This window comes from Neofelis nebulosa, chromosome 1, assembly GCF_028018385.1.
Source record: "Neofelis nebulosa isolate mNeoNeb1 chromosome 1, mNeoNeb1.pri, whole genome shotgun sequence".
Classification (NCBI taxonomy): domain Eukaryota; kingdom Metazoa; phylum Chordata; class Mammalia; order Carnivora; family Felidae; genus Neofelis; species Neofelis nebulosa.
Genome location: NC_080782.1, coordinates 176,472,518 through 176,484,757, shown reverse-complemented (window position 1 = coordinate 176,484,757; position 12,240 = coordinate 176,472,518). Strand labels below are relative to the sequence as shown.

At 44.1% G+C, this 12,240-nt stretch overlaps 1 protein-coding gene across 4 annotated transcripts in view; it reads left to right on the top strand.

Annotated features, from left to right (window-relative positions):
* The window catches only part of CLDN10 (claudin 10), a 113,376-nt gene that overhangs the window by 86,936 nt on the left and 14,200 nt on the right, over positions 1–12,240 (top strand). For 2 of the 4 annotated variants that reach the window (XM_058681784.1, XM_058681791.1), the window contains exons 2-3: positions 10,692–10,853; positions 10,942–11,023. In XM_058681784.1, coding sequence (XP_058537767.1) covers positions 10,692–10,853; positions 10,942–11,023 — 244 coding nt within the window. Of the gene's footprint in view, positions 1–3,639; positions 3,935–10,691; positions 10,854–10,941; positions 11,024–12,240 lie in introns of those variants that run through there. The other 2 variants (XM_058681797.1, XM_058681775.1) reach the window with 2 other exon arrangements.

The following is a 12,240-nucleotide window of genomic DNA, read 5'->3' as shown; positions in this document are numbered from 1 at the left end:
GCGATTATCAGTGGAAACATACTCTGTAAATGGGTTTGCAGATTAACTGCAAAGGTTATTTGGGATTCTATAATCTTAAAGTGAAACAGGCCACTTACGTATTACTTCAAAAAAATCCCTATTCAGTCTGTTTTCATTTTCTGGACATTCTTATGCTGGGTTATGTTGTGTGTGCTACACTTAGGTTTCTTCGGAATAAACCGGTTTTGAAATGCTTAAGATATAAGACATTTTAAAATAAATGCTTGATTCATTACATAATATTCTTTAGGTATTAAAGAGAAGTTAACATTTTCATCTTTTGGTCAGCGCTTGTGGGCTCTAAAATATAACTCTCTATAGCAATTATGCAGTATGTGCCAGGGAAGAAAAAGAAAAGAGTTTAGGGCTGTCCAACCTCACAGAACTGACAAAGGATAAAAGTAAAGGAAATTAATCAAGTTCACAGGCGTGACGACCCCAGTCTGTTTCAGCTTGCAAAGGAGCTAATAGTGCTGCCATCCAGATCTTAATTTATAGATTGCTTACAGTATTTTCAACTCCTTTGAAGTTGAAATTGTGTGCTACAGTCTCTACAGTAAAAGAATATTTCTTTTTTCAAAGTTTTCAACCAAGAGATTAATATTCTCTCGGTAATGCACACCATCTGTTTTACTAAATTAACAGTTTATATGCATATATATGCATCTTGACCAGTCAGAGCTGTGGTTCCCAGCCTGGCTATGCATTGGAAGCTTTGTAAAAATCACTACCAGAGCTACCCCCAGAGAGTCTGGCTTAAATGGTCTGGTGGTGTAGCAGAGAGAGAGAAAGCCTTTCTTGGAGTTCCAAGTTGGAATTCTGAATTTATTTTCTCTGGAAACGATGTTGCAGTGGTGGTCTGGGTTTATAGATTTTTTAAGGACAATAAGTAAAGCTACATGATCTGTTAAATAAACTTTTGGGGTCTGGTCTAAAACACCAAGCCATTCTTCATAGTTCTTTCTTTAAAACAAACAAGGAGCTTTGGGTTCTAAACAACGAAATTTATAACCAACCTGTTGATAAATTAGGAACTGCTTGAGTCTTCAGAGTCACAATGCCATACTTTTTTGTGTGTCAAAGTGGCTCAGGTTTTGCCTTAAAAAAAAAAAAAAGGAGAAGGAATCAGTAATTTTAGTGAGTACCTACCATGAGGAAGACACAAAGAGACTCTGAGACAAGGCCAGAAACAAAGTACAAAACCAAAATTTGTGCAATTTTGAATTTTTGGAAACTCCTGGTTCATGACTGTGTTTTCTGAAGAGTAAACTGGGTGAGAAATAGGCAGATCATTCAGAAAGGGATATGACATAGAAATAATGGTGGAAATATGCTGGAGGACAAGAAACCAGATAATAAAAGCACTTTAAAAAGGCAAATCACGTAGAAGAATAGAGGACAGTTTGTAGTCAACAGTCAAGGGTGATCGATTTGAATGGGAGAAAAAATGAGAAGGATGAGGCTAGCTAGGTGCTTCCCAAACTGTTTTTTAGCTTGATACGCCAGGACAAGTTGGGACCAAGATCAGTAGAGAAGTGGAACCATGTCTGCATCCTACCCATGTGCAAACCACCTTCACCCACATTCTCATTCACACAAGCCACAAGATGACCACACACACACAAACACACCTCCTGAAGCTGCTGCATGGCTCAAGGATAGGACTCACCCTGTGTTGACTATGGCAGGTAGGTGGGAGAAAAAGAGACAGATTGGAATTCATTGTGAAGAAAGACTTTCTACAAGGTTGTCAATACTATACAAAACAAAACCAGAACATATGCACTGGACCCCATGACCTGAAGGTTGGAGCATGAACTAAATATCATCTCAAGAAGTAGAATAACTGGGGGGAACCCGGGTGGCTCAGTCAGTTAAGCGTCCGACTTTGGCTCAGGTCACAATCTCACAGTTCGTGAGTTCGAGCCCCGCATAGGGCTCTGTGCTGACAGCTTGGAGCCTGGAGCCTGCTTCAGGTTCTGTGTCTCCCACGCTCTCTGCCCCTCCCCCACTCACACTTTGTCTCCCTCTCAAAAATGACTAAACTTCAAAACAACAACTAAAAGGAACAGAATAATTGGGCTGAGTGTGGAGCGGTGCCCTAATGGTCTCCAATGGTTCTTCCAAATATAAGTTTTGATGATTCTATAGTCCAACCTCCTCTTTTCTCCACAGACATCTAATCACTTCTAGTTTCATTCTGTTTGGTTTGGTTAAAGCCAAAAGTGACAAGGGTATGCTTATCGTGATAAGCGCTGAGGAATGTATAGAATAGTTGAATCACTATATTGTGCACCTGAGATATAGAACACATTAACATATTAACATATAAACCCCATATGTTAATTATACTGGAATTAAAATTTTTAAAAAGAAAAAATATGCATATATTAAAAAAAGTGACAGAGAAGAATTGAGAAATTCTTTACAATGAATGAAAGTGTGAAACAGGGTTAACAACTAGCTTTATTATAGAGCACTGATTCATAGGTTTTAGACTTTACTTTGGCAAGATGTGACTCCTGAGAGTCACTGCAAGAACTTTAAATGGGCAAATTAAAAAAAAATGGACAAACTTTAAATGGACAAATAATAGCCCTCTAGTAAAGCCAGTGTCTTTGTTCCCCGATTTATGCGCAGGTTTATGGCCTCAGAAACTGAAAATACACGCTGATCTTTATGTTTAACTCTTGAGACAGCAATGAAGGAATGAATGAGTTTATTCTTCAATTACGTGCAAAAGGTGGAAGTCCTTAAAAAAACCCAAAACAACACAGAGCGGTTTCCACTATGACAGAACCATCTGTCGATAGAACAGACTCCCAAAACTGGGAGCTGGAAAGGACTTACCTGGAAAATGTCTTAAATACATGTCCTATGTGTAGCGCGTTAGCACAGGCAGGCCAGCTATGTGGCTGGAACATTCAAGATCGAAATCGCAACGACGGCTCCCATGGAGCCTGCTTCCCCCACACGCTGCTGTCTTGAATTTAGGCCTGTGCCACACACCTGTGTACAATGACTTTCCGCATATCACGGAGCCAAAAAGAACTGCAGGATTTTAGGGCAAGGCCGATTTCAAGCCCGGAACTGCAGTCAACCCTCCGTGACAGGCTGAACAGAGTCACGCAAACGAATGTAGCACGAAAATCTTTAGAGTTCAGCAAGGCGAGGGCTGTGGCATGACCAGGCCGTGTCCTTTCAGGGCTTACAAAAGGCTTTTTCTGCTCTGCTTTTACAAGGTACTCTAGAAGCCAAGCTATTTGCCACAGGTAGGGCTGGGGAGCGGGAGGGGGGGGGGGGAAAGGGTGGGGGTAGGACGCTACAGGTCGTCCACATCCGGCTGCCAGTCTAACAGGATAGCCGCTCTCCGAGTTCCCGGCCCCGAGACGCGGGAGCTGGGGGCGAGGGGAGCGCAGGCCAAGTTTTTCATGACCGCGGGCGCCGGGTCAGCTGGCCCTAGAGAACCCGAGCGGCGACAATAAGGGCGCCCCGCGAGCCCTCTCCGCCCCCGAGGGCGCGTCCCGTCCTGGGGCCCGTGCGCGCCCCCTAGCGCCGGCCCGCGGGTAGGGCGGGGCGGGGCGGGGCAGGGCCGGGCGGGCCGGGGGGCGGGGCCGCGGGGCCGAACGCGCGGGGGTCGCGGGGCCCAGTGGGAGCGCCAGCGCGAGCGCTAGCGCGGCTGCAGCGGGCAGCATGGCGAGCACGGCCTCGGAGATCATCGCCTTTATGGTTTCCATCTCGGGCTGGGTGCTGGTGTCCTCCACGCTGCCCACCGACTACTGGAAGGTGTCCACCATCGACGGCACGGTCATCACCACCGCCACCTATTGGGCCAACCTGTGGAAGACGTGCGTGACCGATTCCACGGGCGTCTCCAACTGCAAGGACTTCCCCTCTATGCTGGCGCTGGACGGTCTGCATCCCCTCGGGTCCCCGTCCCCTGCCCTCGCTCCTGTCCGGCCAGGCAGCCTGGCGCCCTCTTGGCCCGGGCCGGACCCCTCCGTGGCCGAGCCTCGCCTTCCCCCCGCCCCCCCCCCCCCCCCAGAGCCTGAGGGAGCCGCGGAGAGCCCCCGTGCCCGTCGGTGCCCTACTGGGACGCGTGTCCCGCGGGGCTCCTGTCCGAGCCCGGCGCCCTGGGACTGGGGTGGGGTGGGCGACTCAGGCGTTGGGGGGTTGAGGGAAGCACCTTTTCAGTCCTGAGAGTCGAGGACACGGTTGTGGGACCCCCGTCTCTCGGGGACTGTTAGGATACGGAGTGACGCTTGGCTCCTTCACCCAGCACTCCCCGAAAGAGCTGGATCCTGATTAAAATGGTATCGACTTGTCAAAACTAATTCTGCTTGTCCTGAGCTCCCATTAACCGTTTTGTTCTTTTAAAAGTAGGCAAGAGAAAAAGTAACATGTTGCAGGGAGTGTCACTCCAAGCCCCCTCCCCCAAGAAGAAACAACCCCACGCTTCAACAAACGTGTCTGCCTGGGCTTTAATGCTTCCTCCAAGTTTTAGGAAAATAAATAGCCCTTGTCTGTGCCGCAGTGGGTAGAGAATCTTGGGTAGCAGGAATCTTGTGCCAGAGACTGCCAAGTTCTGTGTCCATGCGTCCCGCGTCAGCTCTCCAGGTCACTCACCTGCTGTTCTTTTGTAGGTTGTTTTCTACATTGTTCTTGCTAGTTGGGCTCTATACTGTATTGAATTAGAGCAACAAGCGGATGTTCTGGAAAACTGGCTCTGTTTTAGTTTCAAGAGAACGGTAGATGTCAACCCAGGTACAATGATTGCTCAAGTTCTAGGCTGGTTTCTTCCAGGATTTTATAGCACAGGACTAGATAGAGCCCAGCAGAAAGTTAAGGATAGTCATTTGCATTATCTCTAGATTTGAGGTGTTTCTTTTTTTTTTTAACTTAAAAAAAATTATTCCACTGCAGGTTTTTATTTGCATAGCTGATTCAATAAAAGACAAGAATTAATTCCCCTAAGATGGTGCTTGCCACGAAAAGCAACCTGTTGTTGCTCAGCGTGGTGGTATTTGATGGAACCCCCCATATCCCGGGAATATGTGCCTGATTTTGAATGGATGACACTCAGGTCTTCGTCCTCTTGTGTAAAATAAGTATCTGGGTCACTGTTGATCCCCTAGAATTACTGTTGAGTTTCCTGTGCTCTGTAGAGCACACATTCAGGTAGATGCTTTGAACAGGCAGGCTCTTGTTTCTGTGGTTTACGTTGAGAATTTGGGATTGATGGTTACGGTCCAAAGTGCCCTCTTACTGTAACTGCTGTACTGTAAGGTAACCGTATTGTTACCTGAGCTAGCTCACCAGATATGCCTGCTTCCTTCTGTAGGACAGTTGGGGGAGGAGAGAGGGGAGTGAGAAGTAAATGCTCCATGAAGAGCGTTGGGTGCAGAATAGAGAAGTTTTCACATTGTGTCTCTGATGTGGGAGTGGAGTTGGCATGGGGACTTGGGGGCGGGTGGGGTTGTGAGGAGGAAGGAGGGCAGAGCCCTCGGTTATGAGGCTGTGGAGGGAGTTGAGGAGGGAGAAGAGAAAGGAGTGACATTTATACACAACCCTGGTTGCAAAATGGCCTTTCGTGGGTGCTCGTGTGTCTAGAAAATGACTTAAAAAAAAACCCAAAACACAAATGTCTTCATACTCCCCCTTGTTGTACAATGTTCTAAAATTAATTAACGTATTTGTCCAAGTCAGTACATAGAGAAGTAACTCTAACAAGTGCATGGTATTCATACATCTGGACAGGCTGCTGTATTTAGCCGCTTTCTCACTGTTGGGGAATGGACACTTTCCAGCTTTTCACTGTTGTCAGTGCTATACTGAAAATCTTCATATTCGTCTCTCTGTGCACGTGTATATTTCTGTGAAGTAGATACTGAGAAATGGTACCTGTCAGATTATTCATTTTAATGTTCGGTTTATACCTCCAAATTACATTCCACCACCAATGAGCGAGAATGCCTATTTGTCCACATTCTCACCACAGAGTTTTTCATCCATTATTGTGGGTGACATATTATCATGCTATCATTTTTATTGGTATTTCCCTGGTTTTTACCAATGATTTTTACCATCTTATCCTGTATTTATTGACCTTTTTTTTCTCTTTCATGCATTGCCTGTTCATATCTCATGCCCAGTCTGTTTTTTCCCCTTGATGTAAATGATTTGTTTTTTAAAATTCTGGGTGTCAATCCTCCTTGATTTTTTATTTATGTTGCAGTCTTGGCCTGTTGCTTGTCTTTTAAACTTACGATGTCTTTTCTTACACAAAACTTTGAAATGTGTACTGTGATCAGATTTATCAGTTTCTTCCTGCCGCCTCTGCTTTCTGTGGCTTAAGAAGGCATTGCCTATCCGAAAGTGATAAATCTTACTCTTCTGTGTCTCCCAGAATAACATATTGAGGGATTTAATCACACCGCTACGTTTTCACCTAGAGAGTTGATTTCTCCTCCTACAAGGTGACCTTTCCAGAGCAGGCCTCTCGGCTTGTAAGCTGTCTGCTGCGTCCCTGGAGCAGCCACATCTGCTGGGTGCTGGTTCTGAGGCAGGTCCCGCTGACATCACACTGCACATTGGACTTCCTGATGCTGCTCTGAAGTAGCAGGAGAAGGCTACATTACTGTAGGCTGTGGTGACCACAGGCCTGAGCAAGCCAATCCTCCCCTTAAGCCAGGAAGAAGCTCTAAGTTCAAAAGAGAATGCAGAAAGGAGGGAGAAGGCCCACGGCTCTCTCTCATCTAGCCTGAGGTGGGAGAAGGAGCCTCTTGGGCGCAGATGATGGAGACATTATTCTGAATTTTCTGTACGAGGTCAAAGCTCTGATTCCTCATCCTCAGGGGGGTATCATTGCAACCCCAGTTTTCCCTACAAGGAAAATGAGGCCGAGAAAAGCTAAATGTGTAGATTTGATTTTATGTCAAGATCCCAACTCCAAGTTCTGCTTAGAATTAATCTTAGTATGATGGAAGGGAAGCTTTGATGAGATTCTTACAAATCACCAGGCACTCTGTTCATATTATTCATCCTGTGAAGTAAGTGGTCTTATCCCTGTTTTACAGATGAGAAAACTGAGCCTCAGAGAGATAAGGTAATGTAATCAAGGACACACAGCAGGTAAATAGAAGAACCAGAGCTGAGATTCATAGTTCGTGCCTTCCTCCGATCCCACCCTTCTTTCAGAGGATTTGCAAAAAGTACACAAAGCTACTAGCGTAGGAAAAGGCCATTCTTTTCTCTCCCTTCTATCCAGCAACGGGCACATGTGCTACTAGGGAATTGTCTCCACCAAGTGGATATTTTCATTTTTGCTAGTTTGAAATGGAAAATGAGGTACACATCATTTGGAAAACGCTTAATTTTTAAGGGACGCCTTGAAGGTTTCCTCCAACAGAATTCGTTATTGTAAAGTCACTGTATTTTACTAATTGGAACTTTCACGGTTGAACGAGCTAGTGATTTCTGTTTATCGTCAGCTCATATTCCTTTCAAAGCACCACTTGAACTTCAGCTGAGAATCATTTTCAGCCAGGTTGTTTTTAGTATATGCCATCTATTTTTGTTCGTGGAAATGTTTGCCGTTTCTTCCAAGAGAGTTAACTATAAATTATACTTCAGAGAACTTCTGAGTAAATATGTTCATGCCTCAGCACTTTAATGTGTTAATTAGCTATTAAAGGTGTCAGTAAATTCAACCTGTCAAAAATAATGGCCTCCTTGACTAGGTTTTTACTACCACTCCACTTGCTGGTGTTACTTAGAAGTTTTGCCCTCCGGAACTGTTAAAAGCAAGGTTGTAGAGGTCTGCCTTGCAAAAGATAAACTCTGAGTTTGTTGGAAGTCACCTAAGGCCTGAGTCTGTGGATGTTTTAAGGACTGGTGGCCCCTAATTTACACAACCAGGCTTACCAACAACTGGATTCCGTTTAGAGCTGGCAGTGGAGGGGGTGCGGTTTATCCCCAGGAACCCCAGTGTCTGCTCTTTGTTCCCTGTTTCAGAAAATCTAACCAATGATTGTGCATGCAGTAAGTTAGCATAGTTAGCCATGTTAGCGTAGTTAGCAAGTTACTGCTACCGTTCCAGGCTGGAGAGAGGTGCCTTTCCCTCCAAGTCAGGGTTCTGGTTGGCACGCGGGGAAGGACCCGATCACATCAGAAACAGTATTTCTCCTCTCATATTCATGCCAAGAGACCAGTCCTGCTGCAGGCACGGGGGCTGAGACAGGAGAACAGAGTGAGAACCTCAGAAAAAAAATACTATGAGTCATGGTTGAATAAAGTTTAAAGACTACTGTTATTTTCATATTAAGTCATATTAAGGATTGCATGCACCGGCCTGAGGTTCATACCACTGTTTTCATCTGGGAAAACACATTTGAGTTCTAAATGATCAGAGTGTAGGCCTTAACCATTTGCCAGGCTCCTGCATTTCCTGTTCATAAAGACTATACGATGACTCGAGTAAATGATAAACTTGGCTAATTTTTTAAAACATGTATCACAGAGGCTACGTCTACACACATGCTGTTTTGTGTAGTGATTGCAGTGAGAATCCGCTAACATACCTCAAAACCAGAGATTACTATAAGTCTCAGGAGGAAATGAAACCACACTGTCCCAGTAGTGGTTGTCTTGGTAGATGGTCTTTAATCTTATAGGGAACCAGCAGCCTTCCCCTCTGTGCTTCTGTCTGCTCCCTGGCTTCTGGCAAGGGGACTGAGAGTTGAAATTTTTTAAAAACCCGGGTCATCAGAGACCCAGATAGCCCTACAGTATGATTATTGCTACTGAAATTAGCCTCCATTATCTTGTTGGGCTAAAAATAAACTTGTTTTGCTGTTTTTGACAGCCTCACCTCCAGTGGAATTATTCCTGGAGGCTGTTCACACTATAAAATAGAAGTTCGTTGTCTTTGCAGTCTGCATTGGTGGAGGCCGAACTTTGTTGCAATTAAACAGAGTATCTTCTTTGTACTCTTTAAAATGGACCCTAGGAATAGTATTAACACTTTAAAATTTCATTCTTTCCCAAAGGAATGTGGGTTGGAGGCTCCCTGCCAGGATTATTTCTTGAATTTACAATTACTGTAGTCTTAGAATTATTATTTATTGTGGGTTTTACCTGAACACTAAGAATGAGTGACTTGCTGTCTTTATGAGGTGTTTTTTCAAATTAAAAAAATAATCCCACATGTGAACTTGATGTACATGCCTGTTCATTGGCTCCACGAACATCTGCTTATACCTAGGATCTGCCATTGCTACTCCAGATTGATACATGGCACTGTTTCCCGCTGAAAGGAAAATGACCTTCTGTGCTAAAAGTGTATTGGTTTAAATTCTATTGATTTAGAATTTGTTAGTGTCTGGACAAAAGCCACGTTGAAGTTTACCCCACCCTGGCTGTGCAAATAAGAATAGGTGATTAAGAAAATCGGTGGTGGGGCACCTGGGCGGCTCGGTTAAGTGTCTGACTTCGACTCGGGTCATGATCTCATGGTTGGTGAGTTTGAGCCCCACGTTGGGCTCTGTGCTGACAGCTCAGAGCCTGGAGCCTACTTTGGATTCTGTGTCTCCCTCTCTCTGCCCCTTCCCTGCTCTCTCTCTCTCTCTCTCTGTCTCTCAAAAATAAATAAACATTAAAAAATTTTTTTTTAATTAAAAAAAATGGGTGGTACCAAAAGATGATCAGACAACCCAATAGAACAAGGTTTTAGGGTGCTTAGAAAGCATCCACTTATATGCACCCAGTGAATTTCATAATTATGAAATATTCTTTTAGTAAACAACCACTGCTTTTTGAAACCTAGTTTCATCCCATGTGCCCTGAAAGCAATAATGTCATTAAAATACTTCTTGATTTAAACTCATCATTGGTTCCTGATGATATTCTAGTTGGTCTCATTTGTAAGCTTTCACTGATATCAGAAACACCTTGCTGCCCAATTATAAATTTTATAATGTCAAAACCATTAAAGCATCTATTTAAAAGGTCGAATGTGGGACGCCTGAGTGGCTCAGTCAGTTAAGCGTCTGACTTTGACTCAGGTCACGATCTCATGGTTCATGAGTTACAGCCCTGTGTTTGGGGCTCTGTGCGGACAGCTCAGAGCCTGGAGCTTACTTTGGATTCTGAGTCTCCCTCTTCTCTGCCCCTCCCCTGCTCGCTCGCTCTCTCTCTCTCAAAAATAAATAAACATTAGTAAAAAATGAATAAAAGGTCCAATGTACAAAGGAGGAGGAGGGTTGAGATGGTGGTGGATGGTATTTCTTACAGAGAGGGGTAGCGTCGCATGGATTTTATAGTCAGAAGCGGATGGAATCCGTTTCAGCCTCTTACTAATTCATCTCTGACATAGCCTATATAACCTTTGGTGCCTCAGTGTCCTCCTCCGTGAACGTGGGAATAATAACACTCAAGGAATCTATCCTGAGGATTATGCATAGGGCAATCCTAAAAGTGGGTGACATAGAACAGGCACTCCATATAGATTAACTTGCTTTCCCTTCTGGCTTCTCTTACTATGTGTTTTAACCACTATGGGTATTTTTTTTTGGAGAACAGAACCCTCATTCAGAAGGATGGTACAAAATGAGGAGGATGTCTCCCTGGAAAGCCACGTGTTTTATGCTAACACAGATGACCTCTAATTGCAGGTTATATCCAGGCATGTAGAGGACTTATGATTGCCGCTGTCAGTCTGGGCTTTTTTGGTTCCATATTTGCCCTGTTTGGAATGAAGTGTACCAAAGTCGGAGGCTCAGATAAAGCTAAAGCTAAAATTGCTTGTTTGGCTGGAATTGTATTCATACTGTCAGGTAAATAGTAACTTTCTCCCAAACAAGGCACTTCACGATGTTATTGAAATGACACTAACCGTGGTACTTTCCTTCTGATACTTTGCAGGGTTGTGCTCAATGACCGGTTGTTCCCTCTATGCAAACAAAATCACAACGGAATTCTTTGATCCTCTCTATGTTGAGCAGAAGTAAGTCCTCTTCTTGGTCTGTATGTTTCTAGCTTCTAGGAAATGTATGCGAGTGACTCTTCTAAATTAAGATACATAAATTCCTTACATAGCTCGTGAAAGTGAGACACTGATAAATACTATTTGATGACATCATTTCAAGAGTAAACATTTCATGTGCTATGTTGGCAAAAGATGCATTTAATTACTGCATTGGTGTCACATAGTGTCTTGTCTAAAAAGCTCAAGGCATAGCATTTGAAATTCTGGACTTCATCCACTGTACGTCATTAAATTGGGGTGAAGTAGAGGACAAGTGGAAGAGAGACGTAAGGTGGGGAGGAAAGGATGATGATGTGAGACAACAAAAAACTGACAGCTTGCTTCGATTGTTGTCCACCCAGATTGACATTTGCCAGGTGCTGGTGTCTGAGCCGGTTTCCATCATGGTTTCAAACACTGACATGGAACATGCTCCTGAAGATTAGCAATCTGTTAATGACATTTAAATGAAGTATCATCTTTTCATGTTTAAAAAATATTTATTCATCAATTTTGAGAGAGAGAGAGAGAGAGAGAGAGAACAAGTGGGGGAGGCAAACAGAGGGAGGGAGAGAGAGTATCTCAAGCAGCCTCTTTGCTGACGCGGGGCTCCATCTCACAAACCAGGAGATCATGACCTGAGCTGAAATCAAGAGCCAGATGCTTAACTGACTGGGCCACCCAGGCGCCCCTCATGTTTTCATTTTTAATTAGCCTTTTAAATTAACTCCTTAACAAGCTCCACTTAATAAAGCTTTATAAAGAAACTACATTATGCAGGGTTTTTATTTTATTTATTTATTTAAATTTATTTATTTTATTTCTTTTTAACATTTATTTATTTTTGAGACAGAGAGAGACAGAGCGTGAACAGGGGAGGGTCAGAGAAAGAGGGAGACACAGAATCTGAAACAGGCTCCAGGCTCTGAGCTGTCAGCACAGAGCCCGACGCAGGGCTCGAACCCACGGACCGTGAGATCATGACCTGAGCCGAAGTCAGATGCTTAACCGACTGAGCCACCCAGGCACCCCTGCAGGGTTTTTAAAAAATGCCCTCGGAGTGGTACAGACACCACCCAGGTGTGACCGGTCTGGGTTGCAGGCAGTTGCTTTGGCATTTACAGATCAGTTTGTTGTTGATGGTTGTTTTTTTTAACTATGGGCAATTGCTTTTTATAGTTTCCCTAGGCTTATTT